Here is a 24,245-nt window from a genome sequence, read left to right on the forward strand (position 1 = left end):
GGGCAGGTTAGGAATATGGAGTTTATAAGATTCTAATTTATGATCAGTAAATGTTTGATTTGATTTCTATTTTATGTACCTATATACCTAGATCACATAAAATTTCTCTCAGAAAAAGGGGTTGTAAGTGGAAAAAGTTTAAAAAGCCCTCCTATAAGGCTATAAATTGAAAACCAAAGGAAGGATCACAGACCTGTTCCCAAAAAGATGAAGTGATTTGGGTAGCTATCTGTGCACAGGGAAGATTGTTTTGCAAGCAAATGAGGTGTATTATTCCAAGCACCATAACTGAAAATGGATATTTGTCATTTGGAGAACATCTGAATGAAAAGAATCAGAAAGTGAGAGGGCTTCAATCTATGTGATCTAAAAAGAAGATTAAGGGTCTAAGAAGTTCTATCCAGCAGCAGAAAATACTTGTGGAGGAAGGAGAACTGTATTCAACCATTTGACAAAATGTCAAGTAGGTGCATTTGATTTGTTCTGCTTAGCCCTAGAGGGGAGAAGTGGGAGCAATTGGTGTTCAGCACAAAAAAAAAAAAAAAAGATCAATTTGAACTTGATATCAGGAAAATATCTCCTAACAATCAAGGATGTTCCAAAATGGAATGGGCTGCCTTGAAAAGTGTTAGATCCAACCTGAAAGTCTTCAAGTAGAAGGTGGATGACCACTCACTATATCATGATGGTGATTCCTTTCAATTATAAATTATACTTGAGGCTTCCTGGGGTCCTCAAAATTCTGGGATTCTATGATTCTAAGTAAGATAGAACTTAAAACACTAAAATGTTACAAGTTATCTAGCCCATTTGTCTCTTTTAACAGTTATGGAAATAGAGGCAGAGAATGATTAAATGATTTACTCAAATCAAAATGATAGAAAACGGCAGAATCGAGAGTTTAAATCGAAAGTCCTTAAGAAATAACATTTTTCCACTACATCATCCAATCTAATCTAATCTCATTTTAAAATTAGCCTGAGTAACTGAAAAGATGTGAGTACCTCTCAACAAAGGGATCTGTATGGTTATGAAAAAGCTCCTGTTCCTTTATGAAACTGTTTCTTCATATGTAAAATGAGAACAAAAATACTTGCCCTACACACTTCACAGAGTTATTAGCAGCTAAAATGTTGTAATGGATGGAATATTGGACTTGGAATCAGGAAGACCCAAGGTAGAAACTAATTCCAGACAGTTTGACCTTGAAAAAGCCTTTCTTCTCTCACAGGTTTAGTTTCCTCATTTATAAAATGGGAATAATACTTCACAGGATTGCTTGAGGACTGAATGGCATAATGCATGTAAATACTTTTCAAACCTTAAAATATTATTAATAAGGGGGGGGAAAGAGCATTTTCTGAAACTTAAAGCCCTTATAAATCAAGGCTATTATTATCTCCAAGGTTCACTCCAGAAACTCATGAAAAGATCTCTGTTACTAGTTAACCTCCTATCTTGCTCTTTCATATGGTACAGTAGCAAGGGCACTAGAGATGAAGTTGTGAGAGTTGTCCTGATCTCTTTCCTCACCAAGTTCCTAGTGCTATGCCCTCTATAATTTCATTTTTGCTTTGATATTTTCTACTTGAGAGAGACAAGAATATCATAGGGAAAGGACCACTAACTTTGCAATTATTATAAAGACTGTGATATTATCAAGTTATCCATAAAAACAAAGTTAAGAGTTCACTACAAAACAAAGGGACATGATCTAAATATTTTATATTTACTTATGTGTATATACTTCTATGTTTTCTTCTCATGCTCTTCATCTTGACATTCACTTCATCTCTGCAATTCAGTTTGGAATATCTTTCATCCCTTTCAGCCTCTTCCTCTGGTTGGAGATTTCCTCCCACAACTTTCATTTAAGGAGGTCACCCAGAAAAGTCAAGTTTTCATACCTCTCCACTGAACTTTGGACCATTTTTATTATGCTTCTGCTGATATTTTCCCCTTCTCTCCCTTTCAGTTTTTTTTAAGTTATCATCTTCCCTCATTAAAATATAAGTTCCTTGAGGGCAGGAGATATTTTTCTTTATACTTCTATTGCCAGGTCTTGGCATAGTGTCTGGCATTTAATAAACTCTTCGTCAATACTTGTTGACTGACTTACTGTTCATGGGTTGGGTTTCCCATAAGGATATAATTTCCTTCTGTACCAACATAGGACCTGACATATAAGAGGTAATTAAGTGGTTGTTAAATGAGCGAGTCCAAATCTGGGCTTTGTCACATTCTTCCTATATGAGTGACCTTGGGAAAACTACTTAATTTATCTAGGCCTTAGTTTTCTTAATTATAATATGTAGGATTTAGACTAGGTCATCTCTAAGATCCTTTCTAGCTCTAATTCTATGTACACAGCTCTGAAAAATGGCTCTCTTATTATCCTTAACATTTATTTTGCAGCACTATTCATTCTGGGCTTAAGCCTTTTTGATATTTTTCTTTTGATATATTCTACTTGAGGGAAGACAAAAATACTGTAGAGAAATGACCACTGGCTTTGCAATTATTATAAAGATTGTGATATAATCAAGTTATCCCTCAATACAAAGGTAAAATTCACTACTAAACAAAGGGACATAATGATCTAATTAACAAGCCTCACATTTAGAATCCCAGGATAAGAATTAAAGTCTGTGAGGTGCCTTCAGAGGTTATCAATAAAGAAGTTAGAGCTAGTAGAGACCTTACAAGTTATCTAGCCCGTTTGTCTCTTTTAACAGTTATGGAAATAGAGGCAGAGTTTGATTAAATTATTTACTCAAATCAAAATGATAGAAAACGGCAGAATAGAGATTTCAATCGAAAGTCCTTAAGAAATAACATTTTTCCAGTACATCATCCAATCTAATCTCATTTTACAAATGAGCACCTGAGTCTTGTAAGGAAAGAATAATTAACTTGTTTTGTCACAGAAGGAATAAATAGCCTTGTGGGAAAAGTTGGATTTGGAGATAATGAACTTGGGTTCAAATACTGGCAATAGCTTACCTGTATGAATTTGAGTAGACATATAAGATACTTTCTAATTCAATCATTCATTGCTGAGGCAACTAGGCAGTATAATGTATACAGTGTGAGACTAGCAGTAAGACAGACCAGATTTCAACTCCAGCTTCAGATATTTACTAATTATTTGACCTCATGCAAGTTATTTAACTTCTCAGATTCAATTTCATTATTTATAACATAGAAATAATAATACCACCTAACTTCCAGGATTATGACTCTTCACCTAACTTCTCACAAGCTCAATTTCCTCATCTGTAAAATGATGGTAATTTTAGCAAATTACTACATTTCCCAGTGTTGTTGTGAGGGAAAACAATGAAATATAACATTTGTAAAATATTTAGAAAGCTTTAGAGCAGTCTATTAATGCTAGTTAAACATTATTAATTTTCTGATATGATTTCAAAATCCTCTGATTCCAAATCCAGAAGTATTAATAATAAGATAATTTAAATCAACAACCATTTATTAAATATCTACTATGTACAGGATACACTGCCAACCATTGAGTTTATAAAGATCTTGAAAGAGTTCCTGAATTCAAGAAACTTGTATTCTGCTAAGCTTGCCACATGGGAAAATCAGAACTTCTTCCAGGTCTATGTGTTCATCAATGGGCACTTTTGTACTTTAGTGGTGGGGAAAAGAAGCAAGGGAAAAGAAATTTGGCTTTCTGGGAAGTCTAAGTAGTGATGAGGTGTCATGGGGATCTCCAGGCATTGCCTTTACTGATGAATGACACTCCAGATGCAAGATTCCTCACTGCTGTTTCTTCTCCCTGTAGTGACACCTGTTCATTTAGAGTTATAGGAGAGAAATCACAGCAGCTGCCATATCCTTCCAGTTCTCTAGTTCTGAATAAAGATGGGGTTTCTTGGATGGGCAATGAGTTAGAAGTAATGGAATAAAGTACTTCTCATCCCAAACTACACTTATCCTATATTAATTTCACCAGTTCTAATTAAATATAAAATTATTTTCCAACATTCTAGAAGAGGTAAAGGAGGGGAATGAAAAAAGATGAAGGGAGGGAAAGAATAAGAGAGGAGAGGAAGAAAGAGAAAACAGGAGAGAGATGAGAAAGATAAAGGAGAAAGAAACAGAAAAAAGATAAAATAGGAGAAAAGAGAAGAGAGGAAAGGAGAGAAGGAAATAGAACTGAATAAGGAAGGGAGGTTATAATTAATTTGATCCTCATAACAACCTTTTCAGGTAATTGCATTTATTGCTGCAATTTTAGAGAGAAGGAAGTTGAAGCTGAGAGATATTAAATGATTTGTTCTCAGTGTCATATTGCTAGTGTCTGAAGCATTCAAAATCCTATCTTCTGAAATATCAGTATTGTATTCTACCTACTATACCATATTGCCTCAATAATCTCTGCTATATTCAATGCATACAGCCAGATATTGAAGATTCAAATAAGAAAAAACGTCCCACTTCCTGTACTCATGGTCCATATAACTTTGTAGAGGGTAAGATATATATGAAAGAACCTAAAACACAAGCTAGAATGGAATAAGTCTAAGAGGTCAAATGAGAGAAAAAAAGAAATTGGGGAGAGATCATTTCTAGTTAAAGAACATATGAGTTTTTCTCTTATTAAATATTATCTAAAGAACATGAAGACCTATTAGATAATGACTGTCAATAGTCACCATGTGTGAATTCCTTGGAGCAAGACATGCTTCTCAACAACATTTTGGAATCTGAAGAAGTTTTTGAAACCCCTAAATTAAGCTGATATCTGAATAAAATAATTTTCTCCATAGGAGACCATACATGTAAAGAATACCTTCTAGCAAAAGAGAACCTTACTGGTTCCCAAAGCAGTACATTAAAAAAAGAATCTCAGAATCTGAAGTTTAGGAAAGACCTCAGAAACCATCTAGGCCAGTCCAAAGTACAATGTTTTGGATTAATCCTAATTCTTAGGAAGCTCCTGTTTATATTAGCAAAATCATTCTCAATAAAACTCCTACCTGTTTCTCCTGGTTCTTCCTTCTGGGGCCAAGAAAAAAAACATATTTTCTCTTTACCTGGAAGTGCTCCATGCACTTAAAACCTTTTCACTTACATTTTAAACATCCCCACTTTAGTCAATTGATCTTCACATAACACCTGTTTGAGGCTCTTCATCATGGTGGTCACTGTTCCCTAGACACTACCCAGCTTAACAATATTCTTAATAAAATATGGCAGTCAGAAGTGAACTAATAGAAAAGGTTTGACCAGATTAGCGAACATTCTTGACTAACCATCAGTGCTAAATATCATTTAATCAATCAGAATTAAATAGTATCTACAAAAGAGAAAGCATGTTCTAGAGCCCTGCTTCTTAAACTGTGGAGTGCAACCTCATATGGGGGCTCATAACTCTATATGGGAGTTGCAAAATTGATTTGTTGTCAGTAAATATCTGATTTATATACCTATTTTATATATCTGTGTATCTAGGGTTGCATAAAAATTTCTTGGATGAAAAGATTTCATGAGTGGAAAAAGTTTAAGCTCTGATCTAGAGCAAACATGTCAAACTCATAAACTGAGGTCCCTTAGATCATAATAAAGCTCCCTTTCAGTTATTATCGACATTAAAAAAAAAGTCATGTTAACATTATCTATGTTTTACTGGTTTGTTTGTTTGGTTAAATATGTCCCAAATTTATTTTTAATTGGTTTTTGGCTACATTCAGGAGTGTTGTGGGCTACATGTGGCCTACACAGTTTGACAGGACTAGTAGAGGACCAAATGCTGGACTTTGAATCAGGAAGACCCAAATTTAAATTCTTCCTCAGTCAATTATCTATGTGACCATGCACAAGCCACTTAAGCTCCATACTCCTCAGTTTCCTCATCTGTAAAATCTGAATCATAATATTTATTGTACCAACTATAGGGTTTCCTAAGTCAGCTATTCAAATTGAAACATGAATTAAGCTTTTGAGAACATTTTGCATCTAAATCTATGCCTATATCATCATCATCATCATCATCAATATACATATAAATATATAAACACCTATATGTATATCTACGAATATTCATGCATGTGTCTATGAAGTATTTTACATATTTTTAAAGTACTAGAAGATAGGAACTGGGTCTTTGACTTAATTTTTATACAGAATTCCTAAAGGAGGAAGATTCCTCTAGCAGTCCAGGTCAGTTTCTCCTCTATAACATAGAGTTTAAATATCCATGATTATTGATGCCCTTTTGCTGTGCCAAATGATGAGCACATCAAGCTAAATAAGAAATGACTACTTTTAGAAAATTTATAATTCAAGGTATCTAAGTAACAAAATCTAAATTCCAGGTACAGTATAACTGAAAATTCCTGATGACTTTCTTTTCAAATCTTTACAAAGAAAGAAATAATATTTTAAAACTACCTAATCTGAAAGAAATTCACTATATTTAATTTTGTAATTTCTATTTCTTACAAGTGCACAAAAAAGCCACTGTTGATACTGAGGGGTAAGAAATCTTAGGATTCCAGAATGAGGACTAGAAGACTTTTTCCTAAAAATTATTTTACCAGGTAATAAAAAAAAAATAGAGAGGACCAATGAAACAAGGAGTCATTTATTTTTATTAGCCTGGAATAATTAGAATCTAGATCCAGAAGTTACTTTCAAGATCATTTACTTAATAAATATACAATTTTATAGTTGAGAAAACTGGAACTTTAAGAAGTTAAATCTAATATGTGTCATAAAGCTAATGAGTGACAGGGCTAGGACTCCAATCCTGGTAGTCTGCTTGCAAATTGAAGATTTTTTTTCTATTAAAATACACTATACATGAATTTTTTAAAAATAAGAATTGAATTTGTCACCATTTTATTATAGTGACTGCTAAAAACTTGAATTGCTATGAACTGGAATAATTGATTTTTACATTATTTAAATAATTTTAAAAAGAAACAAAAATTATAATTCTTTTCTCTTTCTTCCCAAGTCTGTAGAGGGCACTTTTCCTCAATGAAGACTAAGGGCATAGAAGATTGGAGCAACTCAGTCCTTCTTCACCTTCACAGTCTAATCTTTCTCTCCCTATTCTTTTCTTTTCTTCAGAATTCTTCACATTTCTCTTTCCCTGTCTCCAGCCCATCACTACCACTCAAAGAGATGCAAATAAAATAAATATATATATATATATATATATATATGTGTGTGTGTGTGTGTGTGTATTTTATATATATGTGTATATATACATATATACACATATATATATATACACACACACTATCTCATTATGACTCACTATCCATCTTCTTCTTGCCTATTGTTGAGAGATTATTTGAAAAGATGAGAACAATCTAGTACCCTGAACCAAACAATACTTATGATTACATGTAACGCCTAATCATGGATAAATTCCAAGGGTCTGGACAATACTTGGAATCACATACTGAAGACACATTATTTGCAAAGAGTTAAAGCCATTATTGATTATGTCAATATCCAAGCTAGTGACCTGGAAGCAACATGATTTCTTTTTAATCCCCCTGACAAATCACTGAACTATTCATTCCCCAAGAAAATATGTGCCTAAAAAAAAGAAGCTTTTAAAACAAACATATAAAGATGACTAAAAGTCCCAAAGTAACAATAATTTTCCCATCCTAAAACCAAAACGGGCTGAATTTGGAGTCTATGACACATTCCAGAAAATTGGCAATATAATTTTTTTTTAAATGGTGATAAAGGTTTCTACTTGAAGGTATAATAGACTATGAATCATTGTGCTAGAACTGAATATGAAGTCATAATCAGGAAAGTGAACTTGGTAAAAAGAAAAGTTATTTTCATAGAATATTTCCCTCAAATTTTTTTTGTTGTTGAATCACTATCTTAATGGAATAACTTTTTCTTTGTAATTTACACATATCATTATGTATTTTATAGTGTTTTGTATTCAAGTAATTTGTGTATGTTTTATTCTTCCTTTTCTCCTTCTGGAAAGCTAATTCAAAGTCATATTCATCTCCACTTAGCAGAGTATCATAGTAGACACTCAAGAATTATTTGTTTAAACACAAACTTCTGTTTCAAAAGCCTTTTTAATTATTTTGAATTTATGAATTCATCTTCAGAAAAATTAAAAAAAACATATGTAAACCTTGGAGCCATGTTTGTACATATTAATTGCAGAGAACAGAAGTTCTTATCATTTGATATTACAATGTGCACATTCACAAATTTTCATGAAAGAACAAGAGGAAGGCCTCTAGTGCCCTGGGTAGTGCCTTTGTGAAGGGCTTATGGGAAAGCATGGACAAGAATGACACAGGATGACAGGTGGGGAGGGGTTTCAGTCAACATTGGTGTTAGGGTCTCTACTTAAAAAAAAAATAGAATTCAGCCAAGTTCAGATATCCTTTTCAACTCAAGTTTCTCCTTTCTATCTAGAATTATTTTCTAATCTTCTCTTTGATACAGATGAAATTCATAGGACTGGAATAGCCTGCATGATATATAAGATTTTTCTAAAGAAAATAACTAATAATAATAATAATAACTATTATTGAAGTTACCAACTTTATGTACACTAATACATTTATTTGAAATATTAAAAAGTAGCAGTGAATATATAGATACATATTTAGATGCACATATGTACACATCCTACTTATATAGAAGATATAAGATGGATAAATTAAAGTTTCTAACAGGAATTCTAAATACAATTGTCTAAACTAAAGATTTCAAATGCTTGATAAAATAAAATTGCATAAAAAATAAATCATGTACTCGCTTGATTTCAAAACTATTTTTCCTTCCTCTCCCTCTTTTTTACTATTCCCCCTACCTCCTAGGCTAGGGATTTTTATGTCAAGGTTAGTCACTTTCTTCTCAAGACACTGATGATCTCTAAGACTCATTGATACTATTTTTTTTTATTTTTATTTTCAATCATCACTCCAGCTATGTTGGTTAATTTTGGAAGTGCAAGATTGTCTAAACCACCAGAATGGGAGAACCAGGAATGCTTTATTTTCCTTCATACCCATCCCATTATCAGCCTCTTTTCCCCCACCCCCACACACCTCCCCAGCAGCCCCAAAAACCCAGAACCCTGGAAGTAGGAAGACACTGACCTGGAAGGTCGATATAAAAATTCATAGTGAAGACTGTAATTACCCCTATTTCATCCCTCTCCCCTCCCCCTCTCCCCTGATTACTTTCCACCCCCTAACCCTACCCACAAGGAGCAAACATCAGCAGCCATTGTGGGGGTCTAAAGAAGGGAAGACAGTCGACAGTTGACTGCCCGGCTGACTTTCGTCCCCCAAAGCACACATATCCCCCAGTCCCCTCAAAGAGTGTTCTCTGGGGAAGGGGTTTCCAACAAGTTGAAGAAACTTAGGGGATGCTAGCACACAGCTGGGCACCTGGGAGGGCTGCTGGGGTTAGGGGGTAGGGGAGCAGGTACGAGCCTGAGGAAAAAAGAACAAGAGTCAAAGGCGACAGCGAGTGGAGTGGGCACTGCCACCCAACACCCCCCTCTCCCCGCGCCTCTCTGCTTACCACTAGGACGGGGACCCCAGCAGCCAGCGAGTAGAGAAGCACGGGCGGCACTGCGCTGCTGTCCTCCGGGCCCGGGTAGGGCTTGCGGTAGGCGTTGTCGTTGCAGAAGAAGCCCTGTACATTGACGGTGAACGTGTCCGTGTACTCGAAATAATAAGCCAGCATCACCGTCCCTGCCATGATCACCATCTGGAAATAAAGCATGCTGCTGGTGAGAGCGGAGGGGAGCCGGGGCATGTACGCCTCCCCGGGCTGAGCCGGCGGACCCGGGAGCCCCCCGCCCCGGTGGCGGCAGCGGTGGCAGCACGCGGGCTCCGGGATGGCATCCACCGGGGGCAGAAGCGGCAGCAGGAAGGGGATTGATGGAAGAGGAGGAGGAGGAGGAGGAAGAGCAGGAGGAGGAGGAGAAGGAGGAGGAGGAAGAGCAGGAGGGGGAGGAGGAGGAGGAGGAGGAGGAGGAGGAGGCGATGATGGAGAAGGACGAAGAGGAGGAGGAGGATGAGAAAGAGGAGGAGGAGGAGGAAGAAGAGGAGGAAGCGGGAGGGGGGAGGACGAGGAAGAAGAGCAGAAGGAGGAGGAAGAGGAGGCTAGCCCGGGGCAGCGCCTATGCCCTGGCTTCGGAAACTCTTCACTCCGCGTCTGGGTAGATGAAGCGGAGTAGGAGGTGGTAGCGGCCGCAGGGCAATCCTCGTGGATCCCGCCCCGAGGGAGTACCGCTGGGGAATGGGCTCAAGCTCAAGGGCGGGGAGTCCCGGGCCAGTGGCTGCAGCCTCAGCGGCAGCTGCGCCGCACTGGCACGAGACCATTCACCCTGGCTGGAGGAGGGGAGTTGTTCTGTCAGACTAGGGTCAAGCCCCTCTGACCTCCCCGAGTAGGTGGCTGTATTCGCCGCGGTAGCCTTGTTCCGCGCAAAGGCGCGCATACACCAGCCTTGGGAAAGGATGTGGAGGCGGGAGATGCTTGATCTCGGGGCAACAAAAGTGGGGGTGGGAGAGGAGGGAGATGAGATGAAGGCAGGGTGGCGTGCGGGAAGTAGTATGGTTTTGGAATCCCCCCTTCCCGCGAAGGAGCTAGGGAGCTAAAGACAATCTAAAATTCACTATTAAAATGGTTGTCTCTGCACTGCTTTCGCTCTCCAGTCTGCCTTAGAAAAGTGTTGCCTATATCTATCTACAAGAGTTCCCAGCCAGCTGAGAGGGCTGGAGGAGAAATCTCACATCCACTCCCCAAACTCGAGCTTCCCAGACCTTTCGAAGTCATGGTAAGAGCAGAGGAAAGAGAGGTTCCAAGGTGTGTCTTTAGGAATAAGTCTCCCTTCTCACCTCCTCCCCCCCCCCAAAAAAAAAAAAAACTAGTAGGATTAGTTTTAGGGTTTTCTTCAGCTCTACGTGGTCTTAGGGGGATTGCTTTCTTAAAATCGCTGAAATAATCATTCAGTAGTCCTCGTCATCAGCCGCAGGATTGCTTGGCTTCCGTCTCGGTCTTTCTTCTTGTTCTTCAACTGCTTGAGATATTTGGCATTGCAGATTTCTGGGACCCTGAGATGATGCCAGCCCCCAAGGAAGAGAAAATCATTGGGAGTTTTATCATGCCTGCTCTTAAGCATCTGTCTTTGCCTGGAGTTTTAGAGAGAGCTGCGGGGGATTCCCAAATCTTAAAATGTGAAAGAAGAGGAAAAGCATGAAGGCTACAGCTAGCGCTATTTATAAAGACAACTGGATATGCAAGTCTATATTAAATGTTATATTTATATGTGAAACATGCAATCATTAAAAATAAAAGAAAAGAAAAGAACTCTCCTTTTCCCCAATATCAGAGCTTTTCATTTTTACTTTGGTTAGGATGAGGCGCTGATCCCAGGTGGGGATGGGTGGGGAGAGCTTCTCAGGGAAATCCTTTTGGAGAGTGGAGCCTTCCCCACTCTCAGGACACCCCAGAGGGAACTAAGGATAGGTTCCCAGTGGCCCTTGAAACACACTTCTTGATTAAAGTCTCTGAAATGTTAATTCAACGCAAACATTCTAAAATGATTGAATTTTATTACAAGAGAATAAAAGTAATGCTAAGAATAAAAAAAGTTTCTTTTATTTTTTCTTTTTGGAATGGGGGAGTTTTTCCTTACTCCAATTCATTTTACACAGAGCTGTCAAGTAATTTTCTTGAAGTTTAGATCTGACTATATCATCTCCCTTACTCAATAAACTGTGGGGTCCCTATTACTGCTAGGATTCAGCAAAGATTCCTCTGTTCCTTACAATAGGGCCTCTTCCTGCCAGAATACTATCTACTTACTTCCATATAGTCTATGATCTAGACATTTAGGTGTCCTTCTCTGATCTCATTTTCTGTTGTTATTGCTTCTCTCTAGCTCAATATTTACATGGGGAGGGGACAGCTAAGTAGTGCAACTGACCGTGCTCTGTGTCCTGAGTCAGAAAAATTCATCTTCCTAAATTCAAATCTAATCTCTCATACTTTCTAGCTGTGTGACTCTGGGCAAGTCACTTAATGCTATTTGCCTCAATTTCCTAAACTGTAAAATGAGCTTGAGAAGGAAATGACAACTATTTCCACTGCAACACCTCTGCCAAGAAAATCCCAAATGGGATAGGATCAGAAAGAGTTAAACACCAGTGAAAAGTGATAGAAAATTTACATATTATCTCCTCTATTAAAATATAAACTTTTTGAGACCTAAGATTATTTTACTTTTGTCTTTGTAGCTCCATTGCTTAGCACACTGCCTGGCATTGTACTTAATAAATATTTATTAATTGATTGAAAAATATTATATTGGGTATTTTATATAATGTCATATTTTTATTTTAAGAAGCTGTGTGTCTTAAGGCTTGAAGCCATAAGATGGATTCAAATTGTTCCTTTGATATATACTATATATGTAAATATGAGCAAGGCAAAACTTCTGAGAGTCCTAGGCAATTCTCTAAAATTCTAAATCACTAAAGAAACCAGCTTCAACGGAGGGAATTTTCATACCCAAAGTTCCTTATACACTTGAGGTTCCATGTCCTTGTCCCCACCTCTCTCTAGAAAACATCTATCATATTATCACCTAATGAAAATTATTTAATTTTGAAATGTATTTGTTGAACATTACACTATGTATTTAATATTGCCAAAATATGAATAATAAGCAATTAATGAAGAGGGTATAACAGTAGTTGAAAAAGAGATCTATGGTATAAATAGAAAAAGCACTAGTTTCAGAATGAAAGGTAAAATCTAATTCTGAAAGTATGTATGATCTTGGGCAAGTCATTCACTGTCTCTGGGTCTCTAAAAATTACAGAAGAAGGGAATGTATTAGAAAGTACAGGTACTTGAAATAACCCTGGAAGAAAGATTAAGAATCTGAGAAGTAGAGATGAAGGAGTAGATTCTAAGCATGAGGGACACACTGTCGAAAAGGAGATAGAAAATTTGAACAACAACTAATAATTTAGTTTGTTTGAAGCATAAAGAATATAAAAAGAATAATTTGAAATAAAGATATAATTTTTTTTTCATATAGACAAAAGACAGTTTGGTAGGGACCTTAAATATACCACCAGGTTTTATAGTTTATCCTTGCAACAATTTTATTGTTCAGTCTTGTTTGACTCTTCATGACCCCATTTGAGATTTTCCTGGCAAAGATACTAGAATGATTTGTCATTCCCTTCTCCAGCTCATTTTATACATGAGGAAACTGAGGCAAACAGGGTTAAGTGACTTATTCAAGATCAAACAGCTAGTAAATGTCTAAGATGAAATTTTAACTCAGGTCTTCTTCACTTCAGGTCTGACACTCTAATTACTATACCACCTAAAAACATTTAAGGTGTCACTCACGGATTGTTTTGATCAAAGGTACAACTTTGATTGTACCTACAACAAAAGTACAAAATAATTTGTTTTGACATTGGTATGTAAAATAAATTAGAAAGATAAACAACTAAAATTAAGAGGATCAGTGAACTAATACAATGCTATTTTGGATGAGGAAAGATGAGGTCTGAATTAGAGTGGTAATTTAGATATAGATATATAACAATAGGTGATATAGATATTTTGCACATAGATAAATACATAGAAAGAGAAAAGAAATATAGGCATAGATACAAATATACTAACTAATTAATTACTCAATACCCACCAATTTAACAGCATGTTATAATCTGTACAATATGTATTTTTCATATACTTTGACAGTGGGAATACTTACAATTAGTACAATATCAGATCAGCTCCCACTATTTATGTAAATGTAAGTCTTAGAAACACTGATGATGTATATTTCATCCAGGAAATTATCTTAAGGCCTCAAAAAATATTTAGTCCACCCCTCTGCCTTTAGAGAGAACAACATCTGATCCACCCAAAACAGATGAATGTTTGCATAACTTTTAAAGCTCTCTAAGGATGCATAGAGAGATTTTGTTTTTAGGAGAACCAAGTACAAGCAGCTAAAAGAATATTACAGAATTATTTAGTGGAAAAAAGCTTCTCATAATTAAAATGGTAGTGGTTTTAACTATTATATCTACTCAACCATATTAAATATAAAATATTTAATTCCATGTAATATACATTTGCAATAGAATAATAATATTTTGTCTATGGTCCTAGATGTCCAAAATGATGTAAGAGAAAGATCACTGAACTTGGAAAAGACCCTAGGTTTGAAAAACCCAAAAACTGGTTATATGTTATGTCATTTAACTTCTATGAATTTCAGTTTTCTGGTCTTTAAAATGAGTATAACAATATTTGTACAACATACTTCATAAAATTATTATGGGTATCAAATAAGATAACGTATATAAAGTACTTTATAACTACAAAGCATTATATAAATGTCAACTATTACTAGGCTTAAGTTTAAATTAATATCATGAATGGTCTAATCTGGTTTTATTCACTCAGTTCTCTCCAAAATTACCACATTCTTTCAAAATAATTCTGTTTTTCATAAATACTTCAAATTTCAGGAAGAAGACTACATAGCTATAATTAATTCCATGTATTTTTAAAAAATTGTCATCATTTATATTTAGTAAAAATAGTACATGACAGGTTCAGCGGAATCTGCCTATGGGATTGGATTCCTGCCTCTGACTTAAGGTAAAACATTTTACCTCTATGAGCCTCAGTTTCTTTATCTATAAAATGGGGAAATAATATCTATAATGTCACAATGATAGTGTGAGAATACATGAGATCATATAGATAAAATGCTTTTCAAATCTTCAAGCACTATTTGAATGTCAGCTATTATCATATTAATTATATATACCATAATGACCATTTTTCCCTAACAGAGTAAAGTTCTGCCTTTCCTTGAGAGAAGATAGTCTTATGCTGAGCATAGGATATAAAACTATTTTTTTCCTATTTCCAACACTGTCTGCAGTTCACAATAGGCTCTCGTTACCACATTTTCTATCTGTAAAGTATGAATGATGGCAGATTCTCAGAGAAGTGGTATAACAATAAATGATCATTTGCAATGCCATTGATTATATCAAGAAGTAACTAATAATAAGGAAACTGAACAAAGATGGACAGAAGCTTCATCAAAATGACTAATTCACTGATTGTCTCCAGGAAGATAAGTATAGGGTATAAAAAGCCAAATGGAAATATGAGACATTGAATGATTGAAGAGTATAGAATAAGAGTATGGCAAGAAGAAAACAATTAATTCCTTATATGAGAGGAGAGTTAGATGGTTCAGTGGGTAGAACACTGGTTCTGAAATCAGGAAGACCTGAATTCTAATCCAGCTTCAGAAACTTAAACACTGACTAGCTGTGTGATCCTGGGTAAGTCACTTAACCTCAATTGCTTCATACACCTTCTATGAATGGTTATGCATTACAAAATAATGCTGCCATTCAGTGTGACCTTGGGGACTTTGTACCATCAAGGAGATAAAGAACCTTTGATCAACTACAAGGGAGATCTGTCTACATGACTCTCTATAGTAACTTCTCTGAACCTCAATGTAAAATGGGGAAGATTATATTTACAATACCTGAGTCATAGGACTATGGTGAAGAACAAATAATATTGTGTACATAATGTTTTGTGAACTCTAGAGCATTTTACAAGTATCCATTGATATTTACAGGCATCCATAGTGGAATAGAATATCTAAGGGATTTGGAATTGGGAAAGACCTAGATTTTAATTTTGTCTCTGACACTAATTGTGACCTTGGGTATAGAGTCTGGTGGTGTTATGAAGTTCCAATGGAATTCTGAAATGAGATAGTCTAATATAAAGTACTTTGTATTCCTTAAGGAACTATATGAATATCAGCTATCATTCTTAATTAAGGGGAGATGGAAATAATTGGACCATGTCTACAATCTTTTGAGTTTAATGTCATGGGAGCTAATCATGCCCTCCACAAATCATTTTGTTGTGTTACACTAAGTTGGGTAGATTACCAAACCTTTCATTGTAGTGAGAGAGGGAAAAGGGCTATGATTTTCCTTCATTGTCAAGAAAAATGTTTTTTTTTTTTTTAATGTCTCCATTTCAGTGGAAATGGACAATTACACTGTCATCCTTTAGTCCAGATGTCAGGCAAGGTCTATCAAAAATTAAAAAAAAAATCCACAATCTCTCAGATTCTTAAGGTCAGTGACAGACTAGTAGGTTAGGAAATTTTTAACCTACTTTTTTAGAACAAAACAAACTGCCCCCAGAGTTTTGTTGTTTTTGATTTTTTTTCCTGGAAAATTGCCCATATTCAGAAGTCCATTTGCTCTGTAAAAAGTTCTTTTCCTTATGGATCAGCTAATTCTTCTCCCAATCCTTTTTACTGATTTGCAACTTAAATTGTAATAAGTAGTTTTATTTTTTTTCATGACACAATCCAGAATAATAATAAATAATGATAAATGAATGAATAACAATAAGATTATAATTAACATTTATAAAATGCTTTAAGTTTTGCAAAGTACAATAACATCATCTCATTTGATCCTCATCATATCTTCATGAAATAGGTGCTATTATCATCACTATTTACAAAAGAGAAAACAGTTTTTGTGACTTGCTCAAGGTTATATAAAAAAGTAAATATTTGAGAAAGTATTTGTACTCAGGTCTTCCTGACTCAAAGTTTTGTCATTTCATCCACTGAATCATCTAGCTACCTCAGTATACCACAGAAAGAGTCAGATTTGGATATTGAAGGAACCTTAGTGGTTACTTATACCAAATCTCATCCCATTATCCAAAACCAGAGCATGAATTCCTTTACAACATCCCTGACAAGAGGACAAGAAGCCATGCCATGCATGTTTCTATTGGTGGAGACCCCACTGTTATTCAAGGTAACCCATTTCAATTTTGGAAAACTAATCTTGGAAAATTTACCCTTGTATTGAACCATACTCTGTCTTCCCAATGGAACTGGACCAAATTAGCCTAATCAATCCACTACATGATCAAGTTTCAAATATCTGGAGACAGAAACCATCATTTTAAAAAGTCTTTTTTCCCTCATATTACACATTCAGAACTTATTTAAGTAATTTTCGGGTGACATAAATTCTGTACTGTCATTTACTAGTAACTATCTTGTAGACCCCAGTTTATACTCTCTCTCTTAAAACACATCCACAAATGAATACATTTCTTGAGACATCCAAACAACACTGCACTTTCTCTGTCCCTCCCTCCCTCATTCATTCATTCAATAAAGTAAAGATTTATTGTGCTCCTGCCTACCATGTTAAAAGCTCTTAGAGAAAATCGAAGGTAAATATAACATGGTCACTTCCCTCTAGGACTACTTTATATTTCATTACAATCCAATTTGACAAATATGTATTATGTTCTGAATCTAATTGGGGGGGTTCTCTTACATAAAAGACATTAACTTCTATTAGTAGAAATTAAAATGATGTTAAATTTTTCTTGTAGTTTGTTATACTTTTAGATTTTTGATCTTGTTGTCTATCAAAATTTCTGAGGTTTTTTCCCCCACACAAATGGTTGTCAAGGTATTTTTCCCTTGTCCTTTACTGGTGCAGTTGGTTTCTTGAGCCTAATAGTAAATTTTTGTATTTTTTTCTTAAATTTTGTAAATTTTTTCTTAAATTTATCTCATAATTTCAGACTATCGACATTTCCAATTGTGATTCTGTCATGCAACATGTTAAGCATACCTCTTAACTCTGTGCCATCCTCAAATTGCAGAAGCATGCCAGCTAAGCCTCCACTCAAGCTGTCAATAAAAGTGTCTGGTGATACGTATATTTTATAATCAAAGACTGAAATCGAAATATGTCTCATGAAAATGATGACTGTTTCCTTGAAACAGAACCAAGAAAAGCAGCTGAGGAGTTGGGGTTGGGGAAGGAGAGGGGAGAAGAGAGGACCTTTCATTAATGCAGAGTGTTGCCAAAAGTGCTTTTAAATCTATTTATCTATTAAAGTGCTTTAAGTCTATTTATCTATTAAATGCTTTAAGTCTATTCATTTTGAAAATAAACTTCTTGAGAGCTAAAACCATCACATTTTTATTTGAATCTCCAGAGATGAGAATATAACTGATACACAGAAAAATTAATAATTTATTATAATTAATTCATATTTCATGTTGACTTATTTATGAATATTTTGTACCCTTGTCCAACAAAATATAAGCTCCTTGAGGGCAAAATTTTTTTTTAAGATTCTTTCTTGTAGCCCTAGATACTACAGTGTTTTGCCTACTAAAATATAAGCCCCCTAAGTGGAGGCAGTGAAGTAGTACAGTGTGTAGAATGTCAGGCCTGTAGACAGGAAGACTTGAGTTCAACTCCAGCCTCAAATACTAACTGTGTGCCTAGGAGAAGAGATAAAGAGTCACTTAATCTCTCTTTGACCCAATTTCCTTAACTTCAAAATGAGAATAATAATAGCATCTATCTCCCAGGAATATTGTGAGGATCAAATGAAAAAAAAATTGTCAAATTCTTAGCACATATATTAAGTATTATAGAAATGCTTGTTATTATTATTTTAATGACTATATTCATAATTCCAGTTTCTAGCACACTCCTGGAACATGTATGTTGAGTTGTGTCCAACTCTTAGTGACCCTCTTTGGGTTTTTTGGCAGATATAATGCAATGTGCTGCCATTTCCTTCTTCAATTCATTTTACAGATGTGGAAACTGAGGTAAATGATATTAAATGGCTTGCCCAGGATTACACAGAATGTATCTGAGATCAGATCTAAACTAAGGAAAATGAGTCTTATTAACTTCAGATGCAGTACTCTATCCACTGTACTACCTAGTTATCCTATCCTGAGCTATAAAATAGCTGCTTAACAAATTCTAATTAATGAGAATTGCATTTGTAGATCTTATCTGAGTGTTAGTAAACAATGCTATGTGTGTGTACATATGTCTATGTGGAACTTAATATATATATTTTACTAATACTCAGATCAGAACATATGTATTTGTTTTATATATGAAATATATATAAATGTATCAAATATATGCACATATTTTATATATACATTTAATATTTCAAATATAAATTTGTACATACACACAGACATTTCACTAGTACTTGTCAGCCTTAGGTTGGCGGTACTATCTATCTAGAACTAAAATTACTGGGAAATAGGTGCAAAAATGTGATGTAGAAATAGGAATACATATGAGGTATATCAAGGAATACTCATGTTCTAGCTCTCTTCTCACCATAATGGGGCATTCAATGTTTTGGGTACTCAGAACCAGGATTCTTTTTCATTTTCTCTCTCTCTCTCTCTCTCTCTCTCTCTCTCTCTCTCTCTCTCTCTCTCTCTCTCTCTCTCAGTCTCTCTTTCCCTGATTCTATTCGTCTCTGTCTCTGACTCTATTTGTCTCTGCCTCTGATTCTCTTTGCCTCTGTCTCTGTCTCTCTCTGTCTCTCTCTCTCTATTTATCTCAGTCTCTTTATCTCTCTCTCTCTCACATTGCCATGCCTATCTTACTATCAATTAATTGTAATAGACATAATCCAATTTCTGTCCCATAGAATCCCAATCTTCTTAGGATTCCATTTCAATATAACCAGACCTGGAAAAAAAATCAGCTATGTGATGTTTTAACCTTTTTTCCTCTTCTGACCATTTTTTTTCCTTTGAGGAACTGTTTATAACACAAGACTTTGGTTTTCCATTGTTATGTACAAAGAAGGCAAAAAAAGTAAAGAGCATTAAAATTCAAAAAGATGTATAATCACCAGTATTTAAATCCCACCACCAACCCTTCAGAGAAGTAGAATCCATTTGGAAGTATTTTATTTTATTTTAGTAAAAAAGATAAAGCCAAAATAGGGCTTTAAGGGAAGGAGAAAGATTTGATTAAAAGAAACATTTTAAAAGTAATTCTTGGTTATTTTTAAAAATTAAATTTAGTTAAATTTTAGTTTCTTTCATAAAGACAATATCTTTCATGTTTGAATATTCAATAAAGGTTTCCCTTTTAAAAAATTCCCTGGGTAAATATTTCAGTGACACATTCTGTTCATGCCTATGGAGTCAGGAGCCCATTGACCTTACCTTGGCTTTTCCCAAAAAAAGTTTTTGTCTATTAAATGGGTCAAGAGTAGTGAAGAATTCCCTAAGAATATAAACAGTATATTCTAGCAGAAGAAAATTACCCATCTACGTAACTTCTCAGTTTTTGCTACTCAGCATTGAACTCTAGCTTCAGTTAGTGGCTAGCTAAATTAAGTTCTTCTGCATTTTTTATTTTATTCTAAAGCAATACCTCTTTGTATTACTAAGAGACATAAACTACATTATCTTTAACTGTGAATGCTTTATGTTGAAACTATTTCATCTATGAATATTTCTGAATATATTCCCTGAGGATATCTTTAAGAAGCCAGAAAACATTATGGTCAAGAGAATAGAGGGTGAAGGTTGGGTCCACCAAACTGCTGCCAGATTTCACTGGGTAAGCAAAATTTTCATTGATTTCAATAGGGAATTTGCTTACATAAAATCCTGCAGAATTATCCATGTGACAGATGGGTGCTAAACCAACTTAGAGACAGTTAAAAGCCATTATCCATTCCATGAAGAATGGGGACCACCCTCAGTGAAACTACAAATCCTGATGACAGTTTTGGAAGCAAAGTCTCTTCAGCAGCAATATGAAACATGTAGGCAAAATTCACTGGACTCCAGCTGTTGTACTTTTGTCACTGACACAGCAAGTGAATGCTAATAAGCATTTATTTGTTGTCATTAAATGCACTGTGTAAATTCTGGTCATGTAATGGCAATGGTAAAATAGGATGCTTTAAATGGGCTCTCTTGATTTTAGTTTGATATAGTATTGAATCTTAGTAGAACGTGCTTTTAGATGCAGATTGATCCAATTTGACTGCCATTTGTTAAATACCTAATGATGTTCAATGTACAGAATTCCAAGTTAATGCACGGGCAAAGAAAATCTTCAGTTTAGCATTTGTTAGTTGCCCTCATGGAGCTAATAGTCTAATAGCATAAAGATCATGGAATCAAAATATCAGAATTAGAAGAACCCCCCCCCAATCACTTAGTCTACTATCAACAATAATCTTTGTGCATTTCCTCTAGGATTGTCTTCAATTTACATTGTATTTATATAAATAAGTAATATTTAATCATAGGGCATAACACTTAATATTTGTGTAACTTAGACTCCAAGAATAGATGTTTCCTTCAAGCTGAGGGAGTTTTGGAGGTGAACATCTTTTTTTTTTTTTTCTTTTAGGAATAGTAAAAAAGGCCAGTGTCACTGGGAGGAACATGGAAGTTAATGAGGTATAAGAAGACTAGAAAGTTAGGAAGAAGTTTGGTAATGAAGGGCTTTAAAAGCCAAGCAGAAGGTTTTATATCTGATATATATGATCAGGGCATTTGATGAATGAAAAATAAATTGCAAGAAGCAAGGTCATTATTGACAAGATGGGCAGGAATGGCTTTATTGAATAGTTAGCATTTCATTTGAACCTTTAAAAGATGAGTAGGAATTCATCAGACAGAGAAATGGTGGGAGAATTTTCTAAAAATAGAAAATATCATGGGAAAAATATGGAAATTTTTAAAAATCTTAAATGTATGGACATATAGTGGTATTTTTTATCTCTAACTTATAGCATATAGAGGAATGTTACATAAATTTAAAAAGATAGTATGGTGAAAGATAATGAAAACCCTTGAAGGATAACCAGAAGGATTTAAATTGTATTTTGAAAATCTTTTAGGATAGGAAAGAACAGATCTATACATAAAGACATAGTAAATGATTGAGTCATTATTCAAAAATATCTTGGTTTAAATGCAGTGACTATAAGTATTGAATTATGTTTTAAAAATAATTATCATATTATTAGATAGAGAAAATGTGGCTAAAAAGAGGTCATTCAGAAACATGTTTGGGCTTTTGGGGAAGCTCAATTTTAATTAACTATGTGATATGATAGTGAAGAAAACAGATGCTATCATAGGGTCTACTATGACAAGTATCTAAAAATAAGATGATAATTCCATTGACCTTTACTCTGGTTAGGTCATATATGAAAAACAATATTCACTTTAATTTAGCTTAATTTGTAAAATTTAGTTCAATAAACTAACAATTACTTATTAAGCACCTACTATGTTTCAGACATTGTGTTAGGTACAGGATAGACTCTGTTATCTATGAGTTTACATTCTATATGAGAAGACAATATGTAGATGTGAATACATAAAAATACATATAAAATTATAAGGTAATTATGATGCTGAATGCAATAAAAACTGTAGGGATTATGCAAAATGTAGTATCTGATCTTAACCTTAAGGAGACTAATAATTCTGAGGTGGAAGTGAAGAGGGAGTCTATTCCAGACATGGAGCATAGCCTGTACCAATAAGAAGTATTATGTGTAAGGTGCAGTAATGTCAGTTTGGCTGAACTATAATACATATAAAAGAGGGTTCATGTATGTATATAAGTTTAGAAAATTAAATTGAGGCTCCATTATGAAAATTGTTAAATGTCAAACAGTAGAGTATATATTTGATCCTTGAGGCAATAGGAAACCACTGAAGTTTGAAAGAAGAATTGAGTTGATAAGATCTTTCCTTTATGAAAAATTACTGACAATATGTGGAGGATAAATAGGAGAGGGAAGAATCCTATGGCATAGAGAACCATTCAGAAGTTATTGAAATGGTTTAGGCAGAGTTGATCTTCTCTATATGGATAGTAGCCTTGTGAGTAGAGAAACTGCTGAGAACTATGGAAATAGAAATGAGGAAAATTGGGAATTGTTTAGATCTGTAAGGAAATTGAGAGTGAGGAGTTAATATCCAATTATGAACTTGGATGACTAGAAGGATGGTGTGGCCCTCAACAGAAATAAGCTTAGAAAGAAGAAAAGTCAGGTTATAAAGATCATCAGTTCTATTCTGGACATGTTGGCTTTGAGATTTTTATGAACCATCCAGGTATTTATAGGTAGACCTGGGATGGAGGCTAGAGAGACAAAGAGAGAAACAGAGCCAGAAACAGGCACTAGGATTAGATTTTAAAACCTTGGAGTCATCTGCATACAGATGTTTATTGAAATTCTAAAAGCTGATGTGGCTACTGAGAGGGAGATAGAAGAGGTAGAAAGGATTTAGAGAGAAAAGAGGGACTCATACAGGATTCTATAGTACACATTCAATTAGGCAACATGATGTGGATTATCATCTATCAAAGGAGTTGGAGAAGTCCTCTAAGGAGGAGGAGAATTAGGAAAGAACAATGGCATTAAAGCATAGAGAAGAAAGAGTACTCAGGTTGATATTGTCAATAGTGATGGAATATTACAGGTCAGGAAGAGCAAAGATTGAGAAAAGACCAACTTGGCAATTAAAAGATTATCTCCCTAAAGACGTGTCCCAAAGTTAAAAGTGGCCCAGCAGATTAAATTCTAGAGTGGGTGCTTGGTAATTTAATCATTATATCAGATTTTTAAGTAGGTGATTATTTATTAAGCACAAACTATGTACAGGGAATGTACTGTGCTACTAACTAGTAGAGATATTGAAGAAAATAAGACATTTTCCTTATTTCTTCCTTTAAAGAGGATACAATACAGTAAAGAAAAATTACTTATATTCAAATAAATGTAATACAAATAAAATGCAGCTAGAAGGTGCAGTGAATAGAAAGTGCTGATCTTGGATTCAGGAAGACTCATCTTTCTGAATTAAAATTTGACATTGGGCACATACTAATTGTGTGACCCTGAACAAGCCACTTAATCTTGTTAGTCTCAGTTTCTTCATCTGTAATTATGAAGAGAAGGAAATGGCATACCACTCTAATATCTTTGCCAATGAGACCCTAAATGGGATCATGAAGAGTTGGACATGGCTGAAAAAAGATTGAACAACAAAAATCAATAAGACTATGAAACATTCATTGGAATATAAAGTGATACCCAACACTAAAAATTAAAGCATTGATCATTTATTTGAAATTCTTATGTAACAAAGGTTGAATCTCCCTCTCCCACCATGATGCATGAGGGCATATCATTGTGATTTCAGGAGAAGCACCTTCTTCCACCTTTTTTCTAGAGGAGACTTTAATTCCTGGCAAGAGAACAAGCAGAAAGTTAAGACCAGATGATTTGATTACTCTGTTCTC

General features: G+C 35.0%; 1 protein-coding gene across 3 annotated transcripts in view; it reads right to left on the bottom strand.

Annotated features, from left to right (window-relative positions):
- Positions 1-11,096, bottom strand: part of PLPPR5 (phospholipid phosphatase related 5) — a 173,602-nt gene extending 162,506 nt beyond the window's left edge. For 2 of the 3 annotated variants that reach the window (XM_074262764.1, XM_074262762.1), the window contains exon 1: positions 9,562-9,798. In XM_074262764.1, coding sequence (XP_074118865.1) covers positions 9,562-9,798 — 237 coding nt within the window. Of the gene's footprint in view, positions 1-9,561; positions 9,799-10,808 lie in introns of those variants that run through there. The other variant, XM_074262763.1, reaches the window with a different exon arrangement.
- Between the last annotated feature and the right edge of the window lie 13,149 nt (positions 11,097-24,245).

This window comes from Sminthopsis crassicaudata, chromosome 4 (genome assembly GCF_048593235.1).
Source record: "Sminthopsis crassicaudata isolate SCR6 chromosome 4, ASM4859323v1, whole genome shotgun sequence".
In the NCBI taxonomy this organism is placed as follows: domain Eukaryota; kingdom Metazoa; phylum Chordata; class Mammalia; order Dasyuromorphia; family Dasyuridae; genus Sminthopsis; species Sminthopsis crassicaudata.